Source organism: Saccostrea cucullata, unplaced genomic scaffold (assembly GCF_032062105.1).
Source record: "Saccostrea cucullata isolate Sc308-1 unplaced genomic scaffold, CSIRO_AGI_Scuc_v1 ctg168, whole genome shotgun sequence".
NCBI lineage: Eukaryota > Metazoa > Mollusca > Bivalvia > Ostreida > Ostreidae > Saccostrea > Saccostrea cuccullata.
The window spans coordinates 471612-498914 of record NW_026938891.1 but is presented as its reverse complement, the minus strand read 5'-3'; the positions used below and the strand labels follow the sequence as shown (position 1 = coordinate 498914).

Genomic DNA, 27303 nt, shown 5'->3' with positions numbered 1-27303 from the left:
ATCTCCTTAGAATTTGTCATTTTTTTTTTTTGGTTTTCTTCAATTTTTGGAGGAAACGTAACTCGGTAAAGTTCCTCAGGAGGAGGGTGGGGTAGGGTTAAATTGATAATTTTACATTCGCATCTGACATATCCCTTCAACTTAAATTTTCCAAAAAAATTCAAAATATTTCGAAAATTTGTGAAGTTATCATCATGTTTTATTATGTATATCATTTGGTGGAAATTGTATAAACATGCATAAATATTCATACCTGTGCTGTGTGTATGTTTATAAAAAGTGTGTTTTGACTTCAATAAGCTGAACAAAAGATTTTTTAAAAATTTTATTTACAAAAGAATAAACGTTTATCACAGTTTGGCAGAAAAATGATAAAATGAGTATTGCATAATTACAGTATCTATCATGGCTGAAGTAAAATTGATTGGTTGTAATATATAATAAAAATGTACATGTTTAAATGCATATCTTTTAAAATAATAAACAAATATAATATCACTGTACGTCATCATATTTGTCACTTCTGTAAATGGTTACAATGTAATAGATGACTAGTGTACAATAATAAATTAAAAGACCGTCAGAAGCAGACCTAACTGTGGGATCATTTTCTCCTTCAATAAAAAGTCGAAAGAAAAAAACTGAAGTAATAATCATCTATTTGAAGGGATGTTGTTTGATTTAATTGAATTTTTGGGGGAAAATTACAACTTCCAAGTGAACCGAAACCCATCAAATAGGCAATTAAACTTACAAAAAATTTGAAGATTTAAAAAACACCTCCCTTCACCCACGACCTTTGTGAAAACCTAACGGCCCTGAATAATTTCTGACGTCATTCTTCAAAATTTAAATATTCATTTCTGTTGTTCAAGTCAGCTGCTCAGCCCACATTTGACTTTTTGTTTTGGTTTTAATTGCAAAAATGAATTTTAAATCTCTAATTAGATTCACGTAAAGCTTCCTCCACCTTGTCCCTGTTTTCAGACAACCACCTGTCAAAAGTTAATGCATGTGGATTTAATTTTCTGGTCAATCTGACGTCTCTAATAGCATGTCCACCCTGATAAAATTCAAACATTGCAGCCAAATCCTTGGCGCCGGGAAACTGAAATTTTTCCATGTCTTTTACTCTAATCTGAAAAATTAAATAAACCAAAATCATTCTTTTGATGAAAAGAAAGCTAACCAATTAGTACCGGTGTACATACAGTAAAATCTTTTTATTCGCGAGAACTTTAATTTCGTCTAATTACGCAATCCTTTTTTATTCGATCTCCAAAAGTTCATTCTCGCGTATATTTGCCATGCTAATAATTATTATTCATGCATACATCTAAAACCACATTTTGAAAAAAATTGTTTGGCTTATATATACCGAATAGCCATCTCAAGAAAATAAGGTGTCGCCGAAACATTGATCTACAGTATACAAAATTAAATGACTACTGCTCTGTGATGAAACGGTGTGTTCCCATTTCGCCTTAACTGTGAAATTCAGTTAAGAAAAAGTTAAAAAGTACTAAGGCGAAACGGGAATTTTAGTATTTGTAAATATTAGTACTAGGTTGATATAAAAATTTAAATGTTAAAAATTTTTAGATTGAATTTTACAATCAATGGGAATTTATGAATATTGTGAATGAAATAATACATGTAATACTAAATTACTTTATGCTAAATATATTAAATCTTCATCACCTTAATTCACCTGAGAGCTTACTAAGGCGAAATGGGAATGTTAATTTTTACAGTTAAGGCGAGATGGGAACAAACCAATGAAACATGCAGCATTTGAAATCTTATTATTATTATTTTGCATTTAAAGGTTACACCTTCTTAACAGTCACCTTCTAATCAATATTAAACTTGTTTCAGGAAAACCTTGAAGTTGAACTAAAAAGGACACTACTTGATTTCACACACTTTGGCGTTAAATGAGTTTACCTTTGGATCTGTAAATTTCCTGTTATCGAAATGTCTGTTAAATGTATCGACTATATCTTCCATAGAAAGTTTTTCTACAGATAGGTTCAATGTTTTTCCATAATACTGCTTTGGTCTTCTGAGGATCGATACGATAACTTCACCTACGTCATCAACAGACATCATGTCCAGTTCAGCGCCCTCTAGCGGTAAGGCTGCAAAAAACATTACTTGATATCTTACATCGTGCCACTGTATACAGTTACTCTTCAATAAATAATTGGTATTCATTATTCAAACTTAAATCTGTGTAATCAATTTCAGTATTTTTAGAATCGTGAATACAAGTGTCGTTATTTTAAGAAACAATCTTTGAGAAGTGCATATAGAGCAAAATCGATTTCTATGTGTCTTGGTAAACTTAGATCTATTTACTCACCGACAGCGTAAACTGCATGTTTCAGTTTATGTGGCTTGAAGACTGTGTAAAAATTTTCAAACCAGAAAGGGAGACGCAGTATAGTAAAATTTATTCCTGCAAATTTTAAGGTTGAAAATTATTTTTTTTTTAATATGGTAAATTTATCATTACGGCGAGTTTTGCTTTTTATAATATTTGTATGACAAAAATAACTCAAAATAGTCTTGATAGATTTTGTTTTCTTACATAAATATGGTTAGTGTATTATAAATAAAACAAAGTCAATTCAATTCTGTTAATGAATTAAAATGTGTTGAAAACTCTACACTACAAAGTGGAGTTCAGAATGACAAAAAAATAACCAGGGTATATACAGGTACACACTGCATAATCTACTATAGAAACAATTACTTAAACTTAGTTTCAAAAACTGAAAGGCAAGAAAGAGTTATTCGAAACCTTGCAATTGATACAAATATCTGTAGTAGTACATGTACATTAGAAATGATACTTCATTTAAAAAACATGTTGTAAGTGTATGTACATCAAAGAAAATCGTCATGCATCTAATTTAGAAACAGGGCTACATATACTTCATGCATTGTATTGATCCTTTTTTCTAGCTACATGTATAATGAAAAAAAAATCTACTCGGATTTTGTACAGAGGGATGAATGACACAGTGGTGGACAATTATTAAGGCAGAAAATTCCTTGTGTACATTGGTAAGTGGAAACTGTACAATTGTTTAGTCCTATACATTTAGTGCCGCGTGACTTTACCTGACGAAGACCCTGAAATACACCACAAGACTCAGTTACCTCAAAAACACATTTATATTTCACTCTTTAAATTTAATTTCCTTATTAAAAAAAATAGACTTGCCTCTTTTTCTTATTATCACAGAACCATAAATTGATGATAAACAATGATAAAAAAAATCTTTATACAGCTGCATGTCATTGTTTTCCATAAGGTCATAAACAGATAATTATTTTTTTTCTCCAAAAAATACCGTATTTTGAATAAACACTTCACACACAGAGGGCTTAGGTGTTTTGGGTTTTGTTGTGCTGAGAAAGAACAAGGTGAACTCAAATCAATACACTTTTAGGGATATTCGATCTTTAATCCGTTTTACAAGTATCAATTCCTTGTTAAGGTTGTCCGAAAATGGGAGAGCAATGCTTTTTCCGTTTTTCATGTATTTTAAAAATACAAAAGAAAGAAGTCCATCATTGACATTGCACTAAAATCCCGAAAACCCATGCTTAATTGGCTCCTGTGAATTTTCAAACTTAATTTTAAAAAATTAAAGCCATGAGTCGCCAGGTATGAGCACTTAGATTCAGCTTGTTAGGCTATCTAAATTTAATTCCCTGGTTCTCAGGCCAATTTTCTCCAAAACAGATGCGGGAGGGCGGCATTTTATTTTTCATTTTATTGGCAATAAAGTAGATGAGGGAGGTTTTTTTTTTAATTTTAATTTCCGAATTTTCTTTAACATAAAGATAATTTTTTAATCACAGATATACTTTCCATTTCTGATCAAAATTTCTGCTTTATCCATTGCTTAACAGCGTGTAAACATCATAGGTAATGTCCTCGAATGTATATTTTCAAACGAAGTAACCAAAATCTCATTGTAAATGGCTACCGGAAATGATATTTGAATACTAAACTACAAAACAAATGAGGTCGGAATTTTTTTTCCCGGATTGGTCTCCGCAATACCAACTTTTTATTTTATCAAAAATACAATAAAATCGGCAATGCGGCTACCTCAAAACGGATGCGCGCGGGCCTGAGAACCAAGATTTCAATTTTATATGGCCTTATTGTTATTTTTTTTTTTGCATTCCCAGTTTCGTTATTTACCCCAACAGTAGTTGTCTTTCCTTAACTGGGACAAAAGAGTTATCGAACATTGCGTAGGGATGCCTGTCCATAAATGTGCGGTAAAGAAACAATCATTTAATAATGCAGGAACTTAAACCAGACATAATTACGCAAACATGTACATTGAACATTTTCATAGAGTGGATACCGGTGCCAAACATACAGCTGGTGTTGGAAGGTATATTAAAACAGACCAAGGTAAGAAGTTTACAATACAAAATTAATGTCTGCTGAAACGTTAATATTGTGTTCTTTATTTCTGCAGAAAACTTACCCACTAACTGCACTGTTAAGAACATTCAAGTTCATTTACATCATACATTGGTGCCAAATCAATTACATTGCTTTATAAATGTGGAATTTTCTTTTAAAAATAAAAATGGCATAGATAAAATATTAACCGTTTTCAAAATAATTTTTTTTTCATCATAAAAGTCACCCCAGGACAAAAAGTTTCTTACATATATGAATTATATGGGTTTCAAGGGGTGCAATTATCAGCCAGTGACGTTTAGTACATGTTATCAAATGATCACTTACCAACTATCCCCTCTGTAGCGAAGTAAATACAGAGATTTCATGAACTTCCAGGTATGTGTACAATTGAGTCAATTCAAAATATCAAAGGAAAAAGTTTCCTGACTTATCTTATCTGGCTTCTTAACTGAACTGATTATTATTATTTTATCAGGAAATACATCCTGATTATGCCATTGCTTGTGTGATTTTCTCCTCTTGTCAATATAGATTGTGTTCTATAAGATATATTTGGAAACTTATACAAGTAAAGTTAAGGATTTGGGTTTAATAGGCAGACATCCTATGCAACGAAGGCTTGTAGAAGTTTTTAAAACTATTTCACTACAGAGTAAATCGAGATATAGGAGTATTGTATGATAATGTCTAAAAACAGCAATCAATTTAAAATAGCTCTACGCGCTATCGTTGCTAATAGTTGTGTCGGCAAGAATATTCACCACAATTTTTCAAAAAGACATTGCCCACATAGACCCCTACAAAATCAAGCAGAACAAACAGAAATGCTTCATCTAATACAACGGCATACATGTACATGTATTTATCGACACAGAAAAAAATAACTAAAGGCCACTAAAAGAAAGAACAATTTAATCAACAGGAAAGCTAATACAGGCATGTACATCTCAGCTTATTTATGTCAATTTGTGCAGGTTTTAAAGCATTTTTGCAGTCATATTTTAAAAGATAATCACAGAATTGGTATTTAGTTGATCATAGGATATGAGTAATAAAGAACTTTCCTTCCTAGACTTAAAGAAATCTAACTATCTACATTCCACACCCTTAGCAGTTCGTTTTTAAGTCTATTTCTCATTATTTAAGGAACTCGTTAGAAGCATTGAAATCTACTGTTATGATAAGCAGTATTGTTAATGATTGTAAGAGGCGCCAAAACTATGTCCAAAAGTGTTAGCTGCCGAGAGTGGACAATTGTTTAAAAGAAAAGATTTAAAGAAGTCATTGATATGTATTAATTATGAAGTAGATATATATAGGTCACAGTAAAGACTAAGCGAGATATAGCGTGACCTTTGTATGACCTTTAATTACCTATATCATTCGTTGTTACTTCTGTTTCAGAAAAATATCAGAACTCTCCACTTTAGAAATGATATAAAAATCAGAAAGAAGATAGATTTTAAAGTAACATTTTGAATTATGCAAAGAAAATTGTTTTACATTGGGGAAAAATACTCTCATAGAATATTGTGTAAAATAAGCAGAATTTCTTTTAAGCATTATACTTTTGATCAAAAACTAAACTAAAAAAAAGCTTAATATTTTGTATGACATATTTCTTTAAATAAGGACTTGGATTATCTATAGAATATTTCAATAAACCTCTTTATTTTTAACATTATAAGTTACATGTTTTTATGTTATTCTCTGTACGTAGCTTGTGTAAAACGTAAAACAAGCGTCATCAACGACATGCAACACAAAACTACACCATTCCATTAACATTCTCGCTATGGTTATGCGAATGACAGTCTCTTAGGTTTTTATAATTAGCATGCAATGAGTATTTTTGTGGCCCTTATAAGCGTTTTCTTAAACATTATCATCAGAAATTTATCTTCAAAAAAGTTTATTGTATATATTGCCATCAACAATCAATTTTTAATGATAAAGCAGTTAATGAAACTCTATATTTTGCTCCAAAGAAAAAAAACACTTTAGGCGCACTTTGTTTAAATATAACCTTAGGAACTGTCAACCATATGCATGAGAGACATGCAGCCTATAACGCTCTCACTTACCAGGCATCACGTGATTTAAACCCGTGACGTCCTCCGAAGGATTGTCTTTGTTAAGCAGTGGGTAAATGATAGAAAATGATATGTATAACACTGTGCAAAAAGCCAATATGGTCTCCTTATATGCAATGCTAAATTTGTCATGACTTGTCATAAACGTTGTTTAATGATAGGAAATACATTATCTTCCAAAAAGTATTTTTCGTTAAAGTTGTTTAGATTTTTTTTTCATTTTCCCAATAAAAGCCCAAAACATTTTTTATTAAATCAAAACCTTTAAATATTGAATCTTTTTCATAATACCAAATGTTCGCGTAATTCAGTGATAAATGAGCGAAATAAACAGATAAATGGTATGGCTATATATCATTCAAGCAGGATAATATTGTTGACATGCACTGATGAGACACCTACCTACTTCTCGTATATATTCCTCTATTGCTGATTTGGAGTCAAGGTGATTGCATTCTTTTCCTATAATTTTCTTGACGTTTTCTGAACCGTTAAATATGATATGTTTTACACCACACTGTATTGCTGCGTCAATGGCATTAAGTCCCTGAAAGTACCAAACATATCATTTTATAGGAATCATTGTCATAGTACCAGCAGTCCGAGAGAGAATATGTTGGTTTTTTTTTTGCTTGATATTTGCTATTGCATAGTTTATGTGGTGATATGCTATTGAGTCCCTGAAAGTATCAAACATATCATTTTATAGGAATCATTGTCATAGTACCAGCAGTCCGAGAGAGATCAGATGTTTTTTTTTTTTGCTTGATATTTGCTATTGCATAGTTTATGTGGTGATATGCTATATAATATTGTGTAGTTTATGTGATGATAAAACATTACATTTGATTATTTCATGGATGTTAGAGAGTGATGGTTAGAATACACGTTTGTATTTGAAGGTACTGTACGTGAGGTGCTATTTTATTTATATGCTAAAGAGTGATGTTTATTTGATGGATAATATTTCATATGTAATAACAGTAATATAGAGAGTTATGTGGAGCACGTATGTGGTGACACTTAATGATATGAAGTTTGACGTCTATTTTAGGGATGGCAATTCATGTGTCATATGCATGGCTTTAGAGTAGTACAGAGTTTAGAGATATTACATGTGTAGTGAATTCTGTATTGTTTGTGTGTTGATATTTCATACATAACCAGAATGTTATATGTTAAGTTTATCATGGTGATTTTACATGTGTAAGCTTGAGGGTGATATATAGACCATATTCTAAATGCACATGTATGATACAGGATATTGTATATCATATGTGGTGATATTTCATATGGATGTTGGAGAGTGATGTTTAGTACATGTACATATAAATTATTGTATAATTTACGTTATATGTATAGGTAGTGTTTCCTTTTATTTAATAAATTATTTCGCCATACCTTTATAACTTCCTTTTCCTTATTTCTATCCTCCCAATAGTGGGTAGTTAAGAACATGATATCGGCTCCCTCTAAGGCCTTCTCCAGACTTTTGGTCTCCCCGAGATCTGCGTTAACAATCACTGCTCCTGAAAAGTTCGAGAGCAAATATCACGTTTAGTTTAGCACAACAACCTGGAAAATGATATTTATGCTAAAATAATAACGTAAAAAAACGCCTGAATGTCCACAAATTTGCCAAATAAGCCCAAGTGACTGGATTTAACAGATTAAACAAAGATTAATAAATACTCTAGCCATTATAATATGCATGAGAATTTGAAATGTTTTGTATGTAAGCTTTTTGTCCGTATCTCACCATGCTCTGCTAACTGTCGGGCTTTATCGCTGGAAGACCGCCGGGTCACACACCGAACTTTGTACAGGAATGGTTCCTGGAGCAATCGTTTGGCAATAGCGCCACCTAGGATCCCGGTGGCGCCAAAGACAACCACCGTTCTAGGGCCGTCTGAGGCATCGTAACTAGATCCACAACCCATTCTGATCAGGAATAAATATATTATACAAATAATAGAACTTACTGATGCCTTTTTACTCAGTAAGTATATTTAGTATGTTATTACTAAATGATCGCTGCAAACAAATAATTTAAACTGGTTTTTGAAATATTTTACCCCTTAGAATCTCTTGAAATTTCGTGTTATAGGTAAAGAAATGCCAATATATATGAAATATAGAGATGTTCTTTAATTTTAGCAGCATGCCCCTTTCTCAGGTCTGCGTTCTTGGAATTTAGAAAACAATTCCCAGACACTTTTAAAGAAGTTGCAAATAATCATTAATGATATCATTTAACTTAAAAAGAAATACCTCATAAACATGATGGCTGAATAAAATATCCATTTAGAAACTATTCCGTTTTGCACATGCCTAATTTGGATTAACTTAAGCAAGAGGTCTTAAATAAGGACTATTGGTCTGATTTAATCTTACTCCTAATTGAAGGGTCAGTTAATCTCTCTGTACTGTGGTGCAAATCCGCCAACGGAAAATAATACTAGTAAATTACCTTGAGATACTAGTAAATTACCTTGAGAGGTACATGTGCCATGTGATTTGATAACAAATTATATTTGTTAAGTAGAAGAATCAATTTTTAACATAAATAATTCATGACATATTCAAAATATCTAAAACTCCAAGTAAATGTATTACCACCTGAATTTCATTGTTTCTAATCAATTAAAAACAGACTTTATTGGTACATTGTAAGGAAGACGTGTTACTTATTTAGTGTTTTCAATGTCATGGATTCATTCATTACCTTCTATACAGTATTATATACACTATTCGCACCAACTCATAGCAAAATAGAGAATATTCTAAAAAAAAAAAATCAATTGGTCTATCAGACTCACCTTCGGAATATACTCCAGTGTTATCCCATACCCGTATATAGTATCATAAATCCTCTCATGGTAAATTTTTAGACAGACAGTGCATTAATGAGTATCTTGAGTCTTAGCTCGTCCTGACTATTGTTTCATTGGTTACGATTACAATCTCGGTACCCATATCGGATATTCACCGTCCATATTGGAATTTTAGAGTTATCGTACCTGACTTTCAAGCCCTAGTGGTCTTTAATTGTTTGTTTGATATATTGCTATGAGATATTAAATGCCAGCCACTGAATATGCACGAATGAGAATATATTCTACCTGGCTTTGTAAATACAATGGTTTTATTTCTTTTTTTATTTTGTAGGTCACACTAGATCAAATCGGTCAATAGCTGCCCGATCTTAAGGCAGAAATTGCAGTGTTGGTTTACATTAGCGATTATCTTAATCTGCTTTGATAATGTCGAATACGATTTTGAAATTTTTATATAATCGGAAATGATAGCTTAATGAATTACATTGTCTAATCGTCAAATCTGACTTGCTTTAAACACGATTCGCAGGTAGTTTAAACACATTTTTAAAATTTTACTCAATCGGTAAACTTGTATTGAACCATATCAGAAGGCCACAAATTAATAACCACTGAAATCGTTTGTTATTTCTCAATGTAAGCAGCTTGAATTTGTTTATTTGATGTGATTATTGAAAGGCGAAAGAGTGATTAAACATGCTTAATAATTAAATGTAAGACTTTGGTGTATTCTGTTTCTTATAACCACGGAGAAGATAGTAAAAGTTTCCAATTGAACGTACATATATATATATCTATATGTTTAATCATCAATCAAGCCCGATTTTGAAAGTAGTTGGTGATCCTGTTTGAAACGAATTGAAAGTATTTATTTGTATGATACAGATACGGCTCTATGACAAAAAATACCATCAATTTCGATTAGAATGAAAAGGAAAACAAACGAAAAGATTCACAAACTCTGAACTAATAAAATATCATACTCACTTATACTTTTCTGATGGATCTGGCTTAAACAAATCCAGTTTGAACATAACACATTCTTCAGTTCACATTAAAGATCCAAAATAAAGTTTTGAGTCATAAATAAAACAGAAACTAAACAAAAACTTCCATAAGGAAACACAAAGAAAGACTACTTCATTCCTCTACAAACATACCCACAGCATCCCATACTGACGATTACTTCAAATTAGGTAATATTTCTCTGCTGAAAAATCATTATGCTGTGCTTCAATATTTCACGAGCTTTCTATCCTTAACACTTTATTTAAAATATGCAATAATAATGTCCTTGACAAATTTTGTGTTCTCTAGATATTGATTTTATGAATCAATTAATAGAATTTTAAAAGTAGCCGAAAAGAAAACGAGTTTCTTTCAGATCGTTTACATTTCGTCTCATATTCAAACATTTATGTGCCATTGACTTGAAAATTAAATTCTAAAAATCGGTTGGCTTTAACGACACAGTTTGTTACACATCATTTATAAAACTTCGCCTTTGTGTTCTCCATTGATCTTAATGAGCTTAATTATAAACAAAACAGATTTTAACAACTCTGCATATGCAAATTTTATTGTCCAGATAATATTTTTGGCAACTACTTCTATGGTACATGTATATCCCAGCTAGTACAATTGTCACTCCTCGAAAAAAAAAATTGTCATTTTTGCATTCTGTTATACATGTATTCTAAGAGTGCAAAATATGACATGTGCAAGATAGTAAACTGTTATTAAATTATCCAGCAACAGATTTGTTGAGGGGGGAGTGCTCTCTCACGTTAACCAAAGTGACTGATAAGTTGACAGGATTATAATGTTCTAATTTTTGTTCTAATTTTTGTACTTTAAGAGTACAGCGAAGACCGCGTGAGTAGTACAACTGCAGTACTTATTTTTCAGATGTAACATACGCCGGATATCGGACGAGAAAATATCTTTTAAAAGTGATTTGGACAATAAATGCATCTCTAGCATAAATTGAGTAAGACCTAATCAATAATGCACTGTTATATTAAAAATCAAAGAAGGGGAAGCAAATATTTAATGTTTAATACAGCAGTATAAAATCTTATCACTTTCTAAAAATTAACGTTTAGCTACATGTATTTCGAAACACATCACTTAAAACAACATGAGCTGCATTTTTGAAAATTTTATTTTGCTGTTAAAACGTGTTTATATGATAAAATCATTAATGTACAGGACGACAATATTGTAATTTTGATTCAATAAAAGGTTATAAATAGTTCTTCCGTCGCAAATATGAACAGCAGATGTTCATTTTTAAAACTTTATTTTTTTCTGTCATTGAAATAGTTATTTACAATTCTGCAACAAAAAAATTCCGAGATCAAAGTTGCAGCTCATATCGCTTTAATTTACTAAGAAACCACAGATACATAACAAAAAAACAAAACAAAACAAAACAAACAAATATATTAAGATCCAATATATCAATTTGAAGAAATATTTATTCTAATTTCTTGAAACACAAGCTGATCCCTGACATCCGCAGAAAAATACAACTGATGTACACGGCCCGGACCCAACTGGTTCACAAATACCTTGAAAAGTGGAGAGAAAAAAGAAATCATTTCAAAATATAAAATTTGTAAAGAATATTTTCTTAGCAAAAAGTTCATATATAGTAAAATCATTGTTTATTGTAAGATCTATTGATTTATTGATGTAGATTTATTGCATAACAGTCTTGAGCAGTAAACGTTGGTTTAACAATATAATGGTATATTTGTGCTATTGAGTACAGTGATTATCGCTTTAACATTAATATACCTGGTTGTCCTGTAGAACTCCTTTTGGGGGTACCTCCCTCGGTCCAGTGACAGTGCGGATCCCCCAGTTCCTCGCCATTAGTCTTCCCATCGCCGTCCGAGTCCTTCATACAAAGAGCTCTAGTCCACGTGTGTCCGGCCGCCTTAAAATCCTTAAGGAAGTATAAATGAAAACAGTGTTAATGCCCTGTTCACATCCATGCACATTAAATATAATGTACATCTTGTTTATTTTGCAGTAAATTAATGTGAAATTAAACTTCGTTGCTCTCATTTAAATCCTTTTCATCAAATGTAACCCTGGCCCAAGGGCCCTGAAAGTAACCATTTTGATTGAGGCGCCTTTCTTCATCATAAACGTGTACTTAGATCATTTGCATAATACCATGATTTGTTTAATAACCAGGAGCAAAGGAAAAGATTTTCGAAGAATTAATGCATTTTCACTATATAATCGTTTGAGCCCTGTCCTATAACCAGAATCCCCTGACGCAGAGGGAGAGACATTCTTGCTCATCATAACTATGTACATAATTCATTGGTTTAATACCCAGGAGGAGAGGAGATTTTTAAAGAATTTATGCATTTTCACTATATAAAGAATAGAGCCCCGCCCTTAAACTAGAACCTCTAAAACCGGGGTCATGAAATTCAAAGTTTTGAAGAGGAAGCCTTATTCAACAAAACTATGTGCTTGGTTTGTTTATTTAATACTAGTACCCAGGAGCAGAGAAGAAGATTTCAAAGAATTTATCAATTTCACTATAAAATCAAGAACCCCCGTCCCAGGTTAGTTTATCTACTGCCCAGGAGCAGAGAAGATTTTTAAAGACTATTTAGCCTAGCCTTAGCACTATAGAACCCCTGACCCTGGGGTAAAGGATTTCAAAATTTTGGTAGAGGACTCAATGCTGATTACAATCATGCCAGTAGTTTTTGTCTGCTTGCTGTTCAGGCGTAAAGATATTATATTAAAGATTGCATCAATTTTAGTGGTTTTGGCCCTTGCCCTCAGGCTCCAGAGGGGCAGAGTCCATGAAATTCAGAATTTTTGTTCCCCTTGACCCATAGATGCTTTATTCCAAAATTAATTGAAATTGGTTGAGTGGTTGTATAGAGAAGAAACTGAAAATGTTCAAATGTTTTAAACACACAACGCACGACGACAGACGAAAAAGGATAGCAAAAGGTCACCTGAGTTTGTGAAGATATAAGGAACAATGTAAGTAATATACCCCGAAGATGAATGCTATGATACTTACTAGGGCGAATGGGTTCTTCTCAGCAGTGTGGGTGAATGGACTGTAATGTCCCACTGCTTCCCAGTAGCTGGATCCGCAGGGATTAAATACTTTATATCCATTAGGAATTCTGTCCCTGTAGTAAGGAAGGGCACCGACACTACTTAATCCAATCAAACTAAGATAAAACAAAATCATCCTTAATAGTCTGTTTAAACCCGTCTTTATCACAAATGGAGAAGAAATCGATCATTTTTTTCTTTATTTTTACCTATTTCATGTTGTTGCGATAATCCTCCTTTCTATATGTTGTTGGTTAATATGATAAAGCTGGGGTCGTTTGCGTCATTAGGTTAAGATTCGGCATGTCTTGGTAACATTCTCTCTGCTCTTTACACGTTCTTCTTCTTTAATGTATAGAATACATACAAAGGACTCACAGCGCATTTGAACGTTCTACAAGGGATATTTTCATCTCTTAGGAATCTGATTCTACCTCTATAAATTCCAAGAAGTCCTTGTTCTATTCTGTGTTTACACATTTGTATTGTTTACATGCATATTTTTTTTTGAAATCGATCATTTTTTTTCTTTATTTTTACCTATTTCATGTTGTTGCGAGAGAAAAATAATCGAATTCGTCTATTCCTTTCTCTGGGATGTTGTTGATTATGGCGATTTCTTAAAATTACAAAACATAAAAACCCTATAATCTTCTGGGGGAAATAAAAATCTGAATAAGCTGACTTGGAGACCGGTCCTTCGGATTTAAGACTTGACCTTGTTATTTCAGGTCCCTATATTTCGCAGAAGGTGCTATATATATTATCAATTTGGCACACATCAGCGTTAATTGAAAGATCCCAATTTATCATTGTTCAATAGCGCCGATGAAAAACATTACACAAAATGCACCCCTACATGTAATTAATTATAAATTAATAGAGGGAAACTCCGGGTTTCATCTGACGACACTACAAATGTTATAACTTTTTAATTACATCGGCACAAAATCTAACAACAATGAAAGATATAAATATTAGTATGTAACAATAAATCGAATGAAAAAGGGCGTTTTTTTTAAATGGTTTATTGTTATCTCACTAGAGGACGAGAATTTATTAAAAATGCAAACTGTACTGTACATATGTACAAAGTACACTTGTCTAACACTGAAGGTTTTTTTTTATATCCAGCAACGATAATATTGACGTTAAACTGACGTTTAATTTTCACTTTCTTGCGAATTTATTTTTCATACACAGAGTGAAGTTTTATATCACAATTCAACCGCATTTGTTGTAGCACACCAACTTCGCAAAATTATATATATGTACATGATATGAAATAATTATTCACGTGATTGTAAAAAGCAAATTAATTATAAGCTTTCATGGATTGATTTTTATCTCTATCAAAATAAAGTTTTAAGTATGAAAAAGAGTGAATCCTGCATTATACGTTCTATTCACAATTCCATTGTGTATATTTATATATAAATAATTTGACGAATTTCTAATATAACTCGTAATTTAAGCAGAAAAAAATTAAACCTGACAAATTAAAAAAAGGATGCTTATATGAGTTCAGTCTCTTGCACTAAAAAAGGGCTTTTAGGTGTCACTTAATCATAAAATGTAGTACAAAACACGCTTATATTCATACTAATCGCAGCTCTCCACAAATGCTAATACTACAATGGATTTTTATCTCTATCAAAATAAAGTTTTAAGTGAAAAAGAGTCCTGCATTTACGTTCTATTCACAATTCCATTGTGTATATTTATATATAAATAATTTGACTATATATAGCGAAGGGGTGGCGTATCCATTTGAGTGAAAAAATCTCCAGAGAGGCTTAAACAAAATACCAATCAAATAAATAAATTGTGATAGAGCACAATTGATTGATTGTATGTTGTTATAGTCCCTCTCCAGAATATTTCACTCATAAAGATACGACACCATATACCGGTGAAGTACCCGGTATTTCAAATTTTATCCTTTACTCGGCAGCACTGATCAGTGAGGGATCATTATCCTGCCAACGGCTACCGTTACACGGGATCTCGGTTTTTGAGGTCTTATCTGAAGGACAATCGCATCATCTCGGGTCTTTCCGTCAGAGGTCGGAAAACAACCTCGAATGTATTAACATCACCGGATGTTAAAAATTTATATATTTCCTGTTTATTCAAATATAGGATTGACGGAGTTAGAAGTCCCTTCTAAAGTATATTTTAAGTAATATCATTACACTTAATAAAGTTAAACTCCAAATTCCACGGATAAATGGTCTCCATGCATTTATTTCAAAATTTGAAAAAGGAGGGTTGTCATGGCGTCTACCATATACATTCGAGGTCGTTTTTCCGCTAGTCGGAAAGGCCCGAGAAGTTGCGATTGATCTGAAGGACCCACGTTTACTTCAAGGTGCCGAGCGCATGGCTAAGAAACAGTTATTACCCATTTTGTATCGAGTTAGGTCAATCGCGACCGAGATTCAAACTCACGACATCTCGAACACTGAGCGAGCTCTCTACCGACTGCGCTACCGTGACGGTAGAACACAACTGCAGAACTAAAAGCTCGGTTCTGCATAGATGTATTTTTATATACTAATTAATCTTCAAAGGAAGAATAGAGAAAGAATATATTTCCGAAAGTGTGTATTTAAACAAATAAGTAAACAAAGAAATTAATTATAATTTCCATCTTTATATGCATTTTCTGTTCTTTTTGGGGGTCGGTCGCGTGTCGCAGTGGTTAGTGCGTCTGTTGTAAAGTCGCATATATGGAGTTGATCCTTCTAACGCGGGTTCGAATCCCACTGTGTGGTGGCGTCTCCATATGAGTGAAATATTCTCGAGAGGGACGTTAAACAATATTTAAGCATTGAATTCATATTGTGGGATGTCTTCGGTCCTATAACACACCTGGCCGGGCCGACAAATATTATTTGTCGGCACGGCCAGGTGTGTTATAGGACCGACATCCCAAAATATGAATTCAATGCTTATAATTACATTCTTTAATTTTTCCCTATCTATAAATATTTTTTAATTCCTTATTTAAATTCCGCGTCATTCAGAATCGGTGTGTGTCGTAAACGGAAGAGCCGATCAGCTCCAGACATACGTTAACAATGAAAAGTATAGTACTTATAAATAACAATAACAAAAGCATATTTTTGGCAAAATTAATTTATTTTAAACAGCAATAAACAGTAACAATTCTTATAACAACTATCAATGTTGTGTTTTTTGTTTTAAGCTTAAAAAGATAAAATGTTCAAACTTCAATGCGTAATAACAAACTGAGTGATACGGCCCTCAGTCGCCATTTTGAATTTTAATGAAAGTTAAATGTGCAGCCGCTGAAATTTGAATTTGTGAAGAAAGTTCAAGAAACCAGTCGAAGGCTGAATCTTTTGCATGTTCATGGTGAAATGTGCTGGGACGGCAGTCGATGTAGCGAGATTCAGCTCAGATGGAGGTGACAAGAATGGGAGAGCCATGGTTTCACGTGGTGAGTTTTCAAGTTGTGGCGATTTCAAAACACGAGGGGGAGGTAAAGCTACTGTTGTAGATGAAGACGGGAGTGAGACAGAAGCCATGGAAGAAAGGGAATGGCTGAGAGTTTTCTTCTGGTGGGAAGAGAGGGATCTGTTATAAGATCGGAGAGAACTTTCGTTCCTGTGGTTCGACTTAAACATTATATGCCGTGCCTCGTACCCTTGATCGTTGGGGTATGTGATGGTTGTGGCCCTTAGACAGCAGCTACGCATATTTCAGCTAAAAACTTACTGAATGTGCGCTTTTGAAGGGGTTTAGCTGCAATTCAAACATTAGGATCTAATATTCGATCCTTTAGGTACTGGTTAAAGAGACTTGTGGCATTTTTATCAGTTTTTGATATGATCATCTTAAGTAATTTAACTGGGCAGCAATTGTTTTCATCATCAGTTGCGTACATCCGCTTGTCATTGTGGGTATCATGTGCTTCAACCCCCCTTGATTATTCTTTTGCAGGGTTTCGTGTTTTAGTGCAGCATACTCAACAGTCTCATCAGTGGAAAATTAAAAGTTGTCGATTTTCAACTGATAACAACTTGTAACAAAATGGATGGCCAAAAAGTACCATACAGCATGACGTAAGATAACTGGTGATGACGCACCTTTGAGGTACTGATATATCTTGAATGTCGAGTCGAAGGCCACAGGAAGTGTTTTCTTTTCAAGTAAAAGATATTGGGCGAAGTCTCCTTCATACGAACACAAAAACAGGTCTGTTAGTAGTAACTGGGCGCTAATGATACCCACAGGAATTGCAATAAACTGTCACTCGGATGACTCGTACCTCGCACATAACCTTGGACATCAACGGTGATCTACCATCTTGCGTATTCAGTCATGTGATCTTATTTAAATTTTTTTCGAATGCCATACATTTGAAATCGAAGTTATTTTGTGGCACACTCAACAGATGTTTCTTGCTTTTGAAGCCTACTAACATGAGGTTGTAATCAAAACCTGTTTACGATAAGGAATTGCCCAAATTAAGAAACATTTTCGAAGAAAGTTATGCAGAGCGAAATATGAAATGAGTGATTAGGCAGTTTCCGGCAGAGAAATGTAAGGATCTGACGCGTATTCCTCCACTAATCACATCCGAGGTTTGAATGGAGCGTAGCGGAGTCAGCCGAGGATTGCCGATTGATAAACTGTTGGAAAACCTGGACTCCAAAAACCACAAAGATATTGTCAATCAGAAACTCAAGCATCTTTTAAATATCAACATCAGGGTACTTCTGTGTACAATCAGCACGTTTTTGACAAAATAACTGATGACAAGGATAGTAAATTTCCGAGTTCCATTTTATCGAAAAAGCAGCCGTCAATAACCCCCCCCCCTCTGGAGTTTGATTTATCGTGGGGAGTAGATGAATATAAAAATGAGAAATAGCATACATGTATTTAGACTTGTACTCGGCGCTAAGGTCCTTCGAGTAGTGGGGATCTTTTTTTGTGTCAGCACCTTTTCCGACACGAGACGGGGTTTACAAGTCTCATCCGAGGGACAGCTTCCTCTCCCTGCAACGGGATTCGAATCCGTAGATGTTTTTTGCAATCCATCACTCTTTGTTTTTTTTGCATTTTTTTTTGTATATGAGAACAGTACTAAAAAATGTACATAGACATGGATCAGCCACGTTTTAAGAAAGCCAACAAATAACATAAGGATAATAGCATTCAGATGGACCTCAAAACCTAAGAAGGAGGAAAGTCCAAACGAAAACAATATGGACATACGAAGAAGCAAGAAAACTATAAGACATGAAGGCCCCCTGTAAAACAGAGAGAGCGTTTGTTCTTGACTTGTGGTGAAAGATGCTGTTCCATGCGTTGCGGGTTCGAATCATACTGCATGCGGCATATGGAGACCGATCCTTCGATTGTGTCCCTATCCGAGCTTCCTTGTCGCGGTGGGAAAAAGATCTCTCACATTTAATGGCCCTGCCTGATTCTAAAATCTGCAGCCCTCCACAGAGAGTTGTGGCATTTCATTTGAAAAATTGTGAAAGTGATGTTAGATAAGCAAACGAATGCATGATCCAGGGAGAGGTAGAGAAAATATATAACAGGAAATCATATGCTTCTGGGTGCAACAAAGACGAGGTGCTTTACTTGCTTTGGGAAATGTATTTAATTAATATTATCCCGCTTCAGACAAATTTGTAGATTGCTGATTGGATAAAGGCTGATCACATGACGCCCTGAAATTTTCCGTATTACGTCGCCGTCAAGGAGTAATATGAAAATCGTGCACGCAATTACGTTCAAAGCGTTGCCTTTGTAAATAAAAATGGCGGCCAAGAAACGGTTTACACAGTGAACTTTAATAGTACACGCTTTGTTCCCCTCAATTTTCCTGGGAATGGGATCACTTGTTTTGAAAATTCCCTTTTCTATACGAATCTAAGTATACATGTATGTAATAAAAAATAAAACTAATGACACATCTTTTGGAAATGATGTTATTTAAATATTCGTATTTTTAAAACATATAAGTTTACACAATTAACTGGATTCCCAGTACTGCTTGGAAAATAAATCGTCTGTATGTTTAAAACAATTACAAACACTTTTATTATGAAATCTGAATTAACCAACACAGCCATGTCCATGACAACCACAATGGAAAGCAACAGAAGAACAAGCCCCGGAACCAATGGGCTCACAGATTCCTGAAATAAAAATGTAAAATTGTTCGTATATCAAATTGTTCATTAAAAACCTTCTTTGTTATTTAATTTTGAATCCATCAAATAATTTTTACCGGTATTATTATTTTTCCTCCTAATCTTTTCTCTCTTAGACCTTGCTCTAGAGAAGGATGAAACATATGGAGATAACGAACAAGATCAAAAGTCCATAAAACAATACAAAACAGGAGTAAACACGGACCTCCAAAACAGAGGTTGGATCAGGTGCTATGGAGGAGTGAGCATCCCATGCCGACCGGTCACACCCGCCGTGTGCTCCTTGTCATGATCGGGAAATACCGGAAAAATCCGTCTTCAATTCAGTGTATGAATAATGGAATAACACGGACATTTGATCAGTACTTCCCAAAGAAATTTCTATTTGAGATTCAATTTGTAAACCTGGTTGAAATCCGTATGTGTTTATAGTTATAGTTTCTTAGCATCAAGACCCCCATGACTTCAACAACTTTAACCCGTTTTTGATCATGATTTTGTACGATTGCAAACAAAATCAACGATTGGTCTATATGGGTGTGTATTGAGTGGATGTTTTGCTCTGACTCAATTGCTCACAAGTTAGTATAGGTGTGGAATCCATAGACTCATTAATTTTTTTTTCACATACTCTTTAGAAGTATTATTCCTACATACCGACAGATAAGTCAAATATTGGTGCATATAGGTATATGGCTTACAAATCAAATAAAGGTTGCCTAATTTATATCTAGAATTCATGAAACATATGACCTGCTTATTTGACTGTGCCGTTAGAGGTGTTGAAACATCGAGTCGTAAGATTGATTGTATGTTGTTTTACGTCCCATTCGAGAATTTTCACTTATATAGAGACGTCACCATATACCGTTGAGGGGCTTCAAAATTTGACCTTTTACTCGGCACTCAGGGCCATAGAGCAGTGAGGTATCGTAATCGTGCCAACGCCTGCCGTAACACCGGCCTAGGTTGTAAGGTCTCATCTGAAGGACCTGCAACCAGAGTGCCGAGCGCATGACGATGGAACAGTTGCTAACCATTTTTGATCGACTTAATTAGGTAGTCAAAAGAAAAAAAAAACCAAACGAGTGAATCCTATTTCAGGGGGTAGGGGAAGGAGATGATACTTTCTCAAGTTAATTGACTGTCGTAATTAGGATAAGTTCTTCCGTTGATATTTTTTACTTTTATATAAAAAATTTACGAACCCTGTCCATGAATAAATAAAAATAAAAATTCAATGTTTAAAGAAAGTACCTGGTTGACCAGTTGATTTACCCTCTGGAGTGTCCCCTGCAGTCCAAGTACAATTGGGATCACCTAACTCAGCCCCATTGGTGACCCCATCACCATCTGAGTCTGCGTTACAAAGGGCAGTTGTCCACTGATGTCCAGCAGCGGCGAAGGCCTTGAGAAAAAGTCTTTGTTTAAGGCATTGCAAGATTTACTTGTCAAGTGAGGTGAGTACTCTCTATGTTTTAAATAAAGCTATGTATGGATTATTTAAGTTACATGGTGAAGAACCACACACTTTAAATTCACAGATAACCTGGTACTTATTACCAACTGTTGCCATGAAAAGACAAAAAATTCTTGGTCTACTTCTAAATTATTTTTAATGTTTTTCTCATATACAGGACTTTTTTTAATTATGGAGTGTAAAACGTTGCTTTATTCTATAATCAAGTGATGTATATTCAAAAGCTTGTGATGTATATTCAAAGTCTTGTGATGTTTATGCAAAAGCTTGTAATCAATATTCAAAATCTTGTGATGTATGTTCTATAATCTTGTGATATAAGTTCTGTAATCTTGTATTTATATGAGCAATAGCTTGTGATGTATATTCAAAATCTTGTGACGTATGTTTTATAATTTTATGATGTATATGCAATATGTTTTATTTTGTGAATTTTGTGATGTATATTCAAAATCTTGTGACATATGTTTTATAATTTTGTGATGTATATGCAATATCTTGCAAGGTATGTACAAAATCTTGTGATGTATGTTCTATAATCTTGTGATGTACATTCGATAATCTTGTGATGTTTATTCAGTAAACTTGTGTGTCGCCCGCGTGGCGCAGTGGTTAGAGCGTCTGCTCTAGAGTCGCGAAGCAAGGAGTGAATCGTTACGTCGCGGGTTCGAATCCCACTGTGGGACGTGGAGGCCGGTCCTTCGGATGAGACCGTATAAACAGAGGTCCCGTGTCGCAGTAGGTGTTGGCACGAAAAAGATCCCTCCCTGCTCAATGGTTCTGAGTGCCGTGTATAGGACAAAATTTGCAGCTCTCCAGCGGCAAGTGGTGGCGTCTCCAAATGAGTAAAAAATTCTCGAGAGGGACGTTAAACAATATACAATCAATCATTAAACTTGTGATGTATGTGCAAGAATTGCGTTTTTGGTAATACTGAGTTCTAGTAAAGTAAGGACAATTTTTATTGGTTGGAAATAACGAAAGTAGCGGATGATGCATACGTAGATCAACTGGACTTCGATACAAAGATAAGAGACATTTGTAAGAAATGGATTATGTATGCAGATATATCGATTAAGATATAAATGTAATAAATAGAGTGAAGTCCTCAAATCATCAACTCGATCTCCTTTTCACAGCGATCTGGTCTAGTTCTTCTGTCACTTTGAAGACCAATGAAAAAAAGTCCTTGCAAAGGTTATCGAAATAAATATAATATTATCTACAATGCAATTATTGCATAAGCATCAAAAGATTTATAAACCATATATCACAGGATTTTGAATATACATCACAAGATTATAACAAGATTTTGCATATAACATCACAAGAGTTTGAACATACATTACAAGATTATTGAATATATATCACAAGATTTTGAATATACATCACAAGATATTGCACATACATCACAGATTATAAAACATACATCACAAGATTTTGAATATACATATGATATTGAACATACATCACAAGATTATCGAATATACATCACAAGATGTTGAACATACATCAAGATTTTGAATATACATCACAAGATTTAGAACATACATCACAAGATTTTGAATATACATCACAAGATTTAGAACATGCATCACAAGATTTTGAATATACATCACAAGATTATCGAATAAAGCAACGTTTTACACGCAATAGTTAATTAAAAAACAACTTACATTCTAATAAAATAAAATAAATGTAGATATCACACAAGTATACTTTTTAAAAACATTTGTTCAAAAAGCTTACTAGTCCAAACGGATTTTTGTCATGTGTGTGATGAAGGGCGTTGTAATGTCCCACTGCCTCCCAAAATCCCCCGCCACACGGGTTGAACACTGCGTACCCATTGGGAATTACATCTCTGTAATATGGATGAGCACCCACAGAAATGCCTCCAACGAAACAGAGGAGTATCCTAATCATAATGAATTCTTGTAACATGCACTGTACTTTTTCACACACACGTATATATAGAACACTTTAGGCTTATCTCAGAAAGTCCACAAGTCTGTTTGAGGCATATTATTTCAGACATGATTCTCATATAGCTCAGGGTCAAAGCCGTCAGGATTTCTAAAGTCTTAGGTAATTTGTGTAACTGTAAAGAGTAGTACACACGAGCTGAAATGGACCAAAGTTTTTATCCTCCTTAATGAACTCATGTTTGAATACTTGTTTAGTTGTCATCTCCCGACCGATTGGATGAAACTGGCCCAACTCAAAAAACGTCTTTAACATAGGAAACAATTATTTTTTTATATACATTCCAGAAAATAGATTTGAAAATAAGCACTAATCTACCGACCTATTTTTTTCGACCTCATTTAAGATAGGGCAAAGAAGCAGTATTTTAAGGTTGGCCTAATGTGTCTAGACTTTATTTAAAATATACATGTACATACATGTGCATACATGTGCATTCGGTAAAAAAAATTGACGAAAAGAAATCATAAGGAAGGGAGTGTAATCTAGTATAGACACGTAAATAACATTACGAGTTAATTAGCTAATCAAAACATCCCAATTGTTTAATAGTAAAAATCGGCTGAGAGAAATACTCATATTAATTACTTGTTGATTACAAAATGATTGCTGCACGTGTGTACATGTACTAAGGTCTGAATATCTACACAAAATTTTGGACAATACGAACGAACAATTTAGAGAAAAGACAGAAAGAATTTATAATTTAATAGAACTGAATATGCTTATTCAAGTATTTGTACAGCAATTTTAACTTGCTAATAAAGATAAAATCTATTTGCACCAGGTTTCTGTCATATTGAGGTGGAAAGGGGTCACCTTAGTTCTGGAAATTCCTTTTTCTGTGCACATCTTACCATATGTAATATTGAATGATTGATTGTATGTTGTGAAACGTCAACTTTGAGAATTTTTTACCCAGAGAGGTTACCTTATTTAGGTAAAGTGCCACACCTAAGGATGACGCTTTTCATTGTAACAATTTGGAATCTAATATAAACCATACCAAGACCTTGAGGTTTAAAGTTTCATGCAACAGACCCGCAACTTTCACTTCTAATGCCGGATGCTTGACAAAGAAATGATCCTTGTCTTTATTATATTAATTAAACGTCTTGGATTTGACGTAGCACCAGGAACGAGAAACTAACTTTGTTTCTACTGATAACGTTTTGTAACGCTCAGCTGCTATCTATCTCTATGAAATTATCATTTATAGACTCCATTGATAAAAACAAATGTGTGTGGATGGATTTGCAGCACTGTGTGTAATGTACAGGAACTTCGAGTTAAGTAATGAAAATAAAAAAATTCATACAGTAAAAAAGTTTATTTCAAAATAAAACAAAAGTTAACCAACGCAGGCATGTCCATGACAACCACAAGAGAAAGCAACAGAAGAACAGGCCCCGGAACCAATCGGCTCACAGATTCCTAAAAAAAGTTATTTTCCATTCTCAACAATTATGGAATAAAAATAAAGAAATGTGTGCGAAAACAAGATTTTTTTTCTTTCCAGACTTGTAGAGCACTTTCCCCTTCCCTGAAAAGTAAACTGAATAGTAGGGTTTTCCCTCAGGATTTTAATCTTGCGGGGGAAATCCCTATATCAAACTGTTCTGTATATTTACTGGCTCATCCTCCGCTTCTTCAATCATGATCATTTTTCAAAAGCCCGCACCTCTGACTTGAGTGCAGGGACACCAATCTATGAGTCTCTGTCTCTCTTCCCATATCAAAGAAGTGTATAAAACTTTATCTGTGGAATATAACATATAAGGATTAATAATTATAGAAGGTACCTGGTTGACCGGTTGATTTACCCTCTGGAGTGCCCCCTGCAGTCCAAGTACAATTAGGATCACCTAACTCAGCACCATTGGTCACCCCATCACCGTCTGAGTCTGCGTTACAAAGGGCAGTTGTCCACTGATGTCCAGCAGCGGCGAAGGCCTTAACAAAAAAGTCATTATTACCGGGAATCAGTGGGAATGTACACACGACGTCCATAGAAAAAGATCTCTATTATATTTCAACTTTACTGGAAATAATCCAACGAAAATATGTAAGGGATAAATAACGAGATGGTGTTGAATAGTTTAGAGAAAACATTCTCTCCGAGGGCCGAAGGCCCGAGGAGGGGATGTTTTCTCTAAACCATTCAACACTATCGAGTTATTTATCTTACTTAAAAAAAAATTCCGTACTTTGGACCCCAAAGAAACATTTACCCATTCAAATATCCAACTTTGCTGTAACACAATAGGATGTAGCCCATTTAAATACTATTGTTTGCAGCTGACTGTAAAGTTTCACGTTACGTCACGATCTAGTTGACAGCTGCACTCAAGGTAAATTGTACACGCCTCCTAACTGCAAATAACTTTCCAACTTTGCTGTAACACAATCACGTGAATTGTATACGCTGGATGCATCTGACGAAAAAGATCGTGACGAAACGTGAAACTTAACAGTTAGCTGCAAACAATAGTATACAACCCTGACACAAAACAAAAGCCTAACCGAACACCCCTTTTATTCAAAAGTGGATATAGTAGTGAGCATAAAAACTCCTCTCATACCACTGAATGAAATTTGATGAAACTTTCACAGAATCTTTATTACATGTTGCCATTGTGCACCTCCTATTTTACTTTTTGGTCCTTTTCACAGGAAAACATTTTTTCACCAGTTATAACCATATGGGAGGCGGGGGGTACAGTCTCATCGAAATCCTCTAGTTAATGGACTAGTGAGCATAAAACTTTTTATTTAAACCCTCAAAATCAGTAATATTTTTAAGAAATTAGAGAGGTCCAGATGGTGTTTTGAATACCTTTGACCAAAAACTGAAGAAAACAACAGAATTTTGATAAAAGGTTGGGAATTTGTCATTGCATGTTGTAAGATGATAGTTTGTTGAGGAAAAGTGTTGGATTCTTATGGAGTTCCATTCGGACAATACTTGTGGTAGTGCTTAAACACAAGATTGGCGATGTTATGCGGAACCTGCTTTAAAACCATTCCATATCAAGATCTACAATAAAAACGGTGTCGAAAAATAGATGGGCTGTCAATTAATTAAGTTGTTTTGGGAAGTACGCCGGAAAAGTATGAAACAGAGATGAAGCTAGGATAATCTGAAGAGATTTACTGATGACGGACCCTGAAAATAATATTCAGCAATAAGACGTGATATAGTTTAATATTCAAGGTGAAAATGTATTTATGTGTCAAAAAGTGATGTTTTCAAAATGTAAGACCGAAAACATTTCTACAAGTGTGCAAAAGGTATGCTTCAGGTATTCGAATGAACCATTTGACCGATTTTTCCTTTCTAAAGAAATGGGAGTGTCTTTGTATGACAATCATCGTTCTAAAGATAGCTCAAGACGTTCCATTCAAACGGGAAATTTTACGCTTCATTGTAGTTTGATCTAACAAAGTGACACGCTGTTATTGGAATGATAGTCTATGAAACAATCAACTAAGTTTTTGGATCAATAAGAATTTCAACAGCCTTTTGATTACTACATATTAATTCTCAAATAAATATTACCATTCCAAATGGGTTTTTGTCATGTGTGTGATGAAGAGGGTCATAGTGCCCTACAGCCTCCCAAAAACCACTGCCACACGGGTTGAAAACAGCATACCCATTGGGAATCTGATCCCTGTAATACGGATGGGAATTAACATAAATAGCTCCAATAAAGAAAAGAAATAACCTGATCATTGTGTATTAAGAGCTTCCAACTAAAGATAGGATCGAACAGAATGTGAACCTTTTTTTAAATATGTATTCCTACTTTATCTCGCTATCAAATGCATGACCAGCAATGACTAGACACTGTTATACGTGACTGCTCTATAAAACGGGGTCAAAGTCGTTCTTCAACTTTCAGAATAATTCGAACATTAGGCAAGACTAAATAACGGACCAAGGTTTTTGTCTCAAAGTACATTTACATGTCTTTCTCTATCGCATAATTTGAAACAAATTGTTGATTTGATAGTAAATCAAATTCCCTATCCTGAAAGTTTAGAATGGATTATCCTTACAAATGATGTGCCATTTGAATTTGTTTTTAAAAAGACGTCGACATGAACCATTGGATGTATTTTTAAAATAACTCAATAT

At 34.1% G+C, this 27303-nt stretch overlaps 4 protein-coding genes across 7 annotated transcripts; all 4 read right to left on the bottom strand.

Moving 5' to 3' along the window:
* Nucleotides 1–356: 356 nt before the first annotated feature.
* On the bottom strand, nt 357–11063 carry LOC134251679 (nmrA-like family domain-containing protein 1). Of its 4 annotated transcripts, none has more exons than XM_062734086.1 (8): nt 10380–11063; nt 8315–8496; nt 7957–8084; nt 6958–7102; nt 5837–5857; nt 2366–2461; nt 1948–2141; nt 357–1138 (listed from the first exon to the last, which is right to left on the bottom strand). In XM_062734086.1, exons 1-8 carry the CDS (start codon nt 10424–10426, stop codon nt 941–943), a joined length of 1011 nt encoding a protein of 336 aa, XP_062590070.1. In that variant the 5' UTR covers nt 10427–11063; the 3' UTR covers nt 357–940. The 4 variants fall into 4 exon arrangements, with proteins under 4 accessions (XP_062590070.1, XP_062590069.1, XP_062590072.1 ...); XM_062734085.1 differs by lacking the exon at nt 5837–5857 and adding an exon at nt 6547–6591 and having other exon boundaries at nt 10380–11062; XM_062734088.1 differs by lacking the exons at nt 5837–5857; nt 10380–11063 and adding exons at nt 6547–6591; nt 9375–9594.
* A 793-nt stretch (nt 11064–11856) lies between these two features.
* On the bottom strand, nt 11857–13670 carry LOC134251688 (temptin-like). Its single transcript, XM_062734099.1, has 3 exons — nt 13456–13670; nt 12195–12345; nt 11857–11965 (listed from the first exon to the last, which is right to left on the bottom strand). Exons 1-3 carry the CDS (start codon nt 13630–13632, stop codon nt 11877–11879), a joined length of 417 nt encoding a protein of 138 aa, XP_062590083.1. The 5' UTR covers nt 13633–13670; the 3' UTR covers nt 11857–11876.
* A 5783-nt stretch (nt 13671–19453) lies between these two features.
* Nucleotides 19454–23170, bottom strand: LOC134251686 (temptin-like). Its single transcript, XM_062734098.1, has 3 exons — nt 22926–23170; nt 20954–21104; nt 19454–19681 (listed from the first exon to the last, which is right to left on the bottom strand). Exons 1-3 carry the CDS (start codon nt 23118–23120, stop codon nt 19599–19601), a joined length of 429 nt encoding a protein of 142 aa, XP_062590082.1. The 5' UTR covers nt 23121–23170; the 3' UTR covers nt 19454–19598.
* A 1308-nt stretch (nt 23171–24478) lies between these two features.
* LOC134251676 (temptin-like) lies at nt 24479–26913 on the bottom strand. The gene is made up of 3 exons (XM_062734082.1): nt 26722–26913; nt 24965–25115; nt 24479–24596 (listed from the first exon to the last, which is right to left on the bottom strand). The coding sequence occupies exons 1-3, from the start codon at nt 26896–26898 to the stop codon at nt 24514–24516; spliced, it is 411 nt and encodes a 136-aa protein (XP_062590066.1). The 5' UTR covers nt 26899–26913; the 3' UTR covers nt 24479–24513.
* Between the last annotated feature and the right edge of the window lie 390 nt (nt 26914–27303).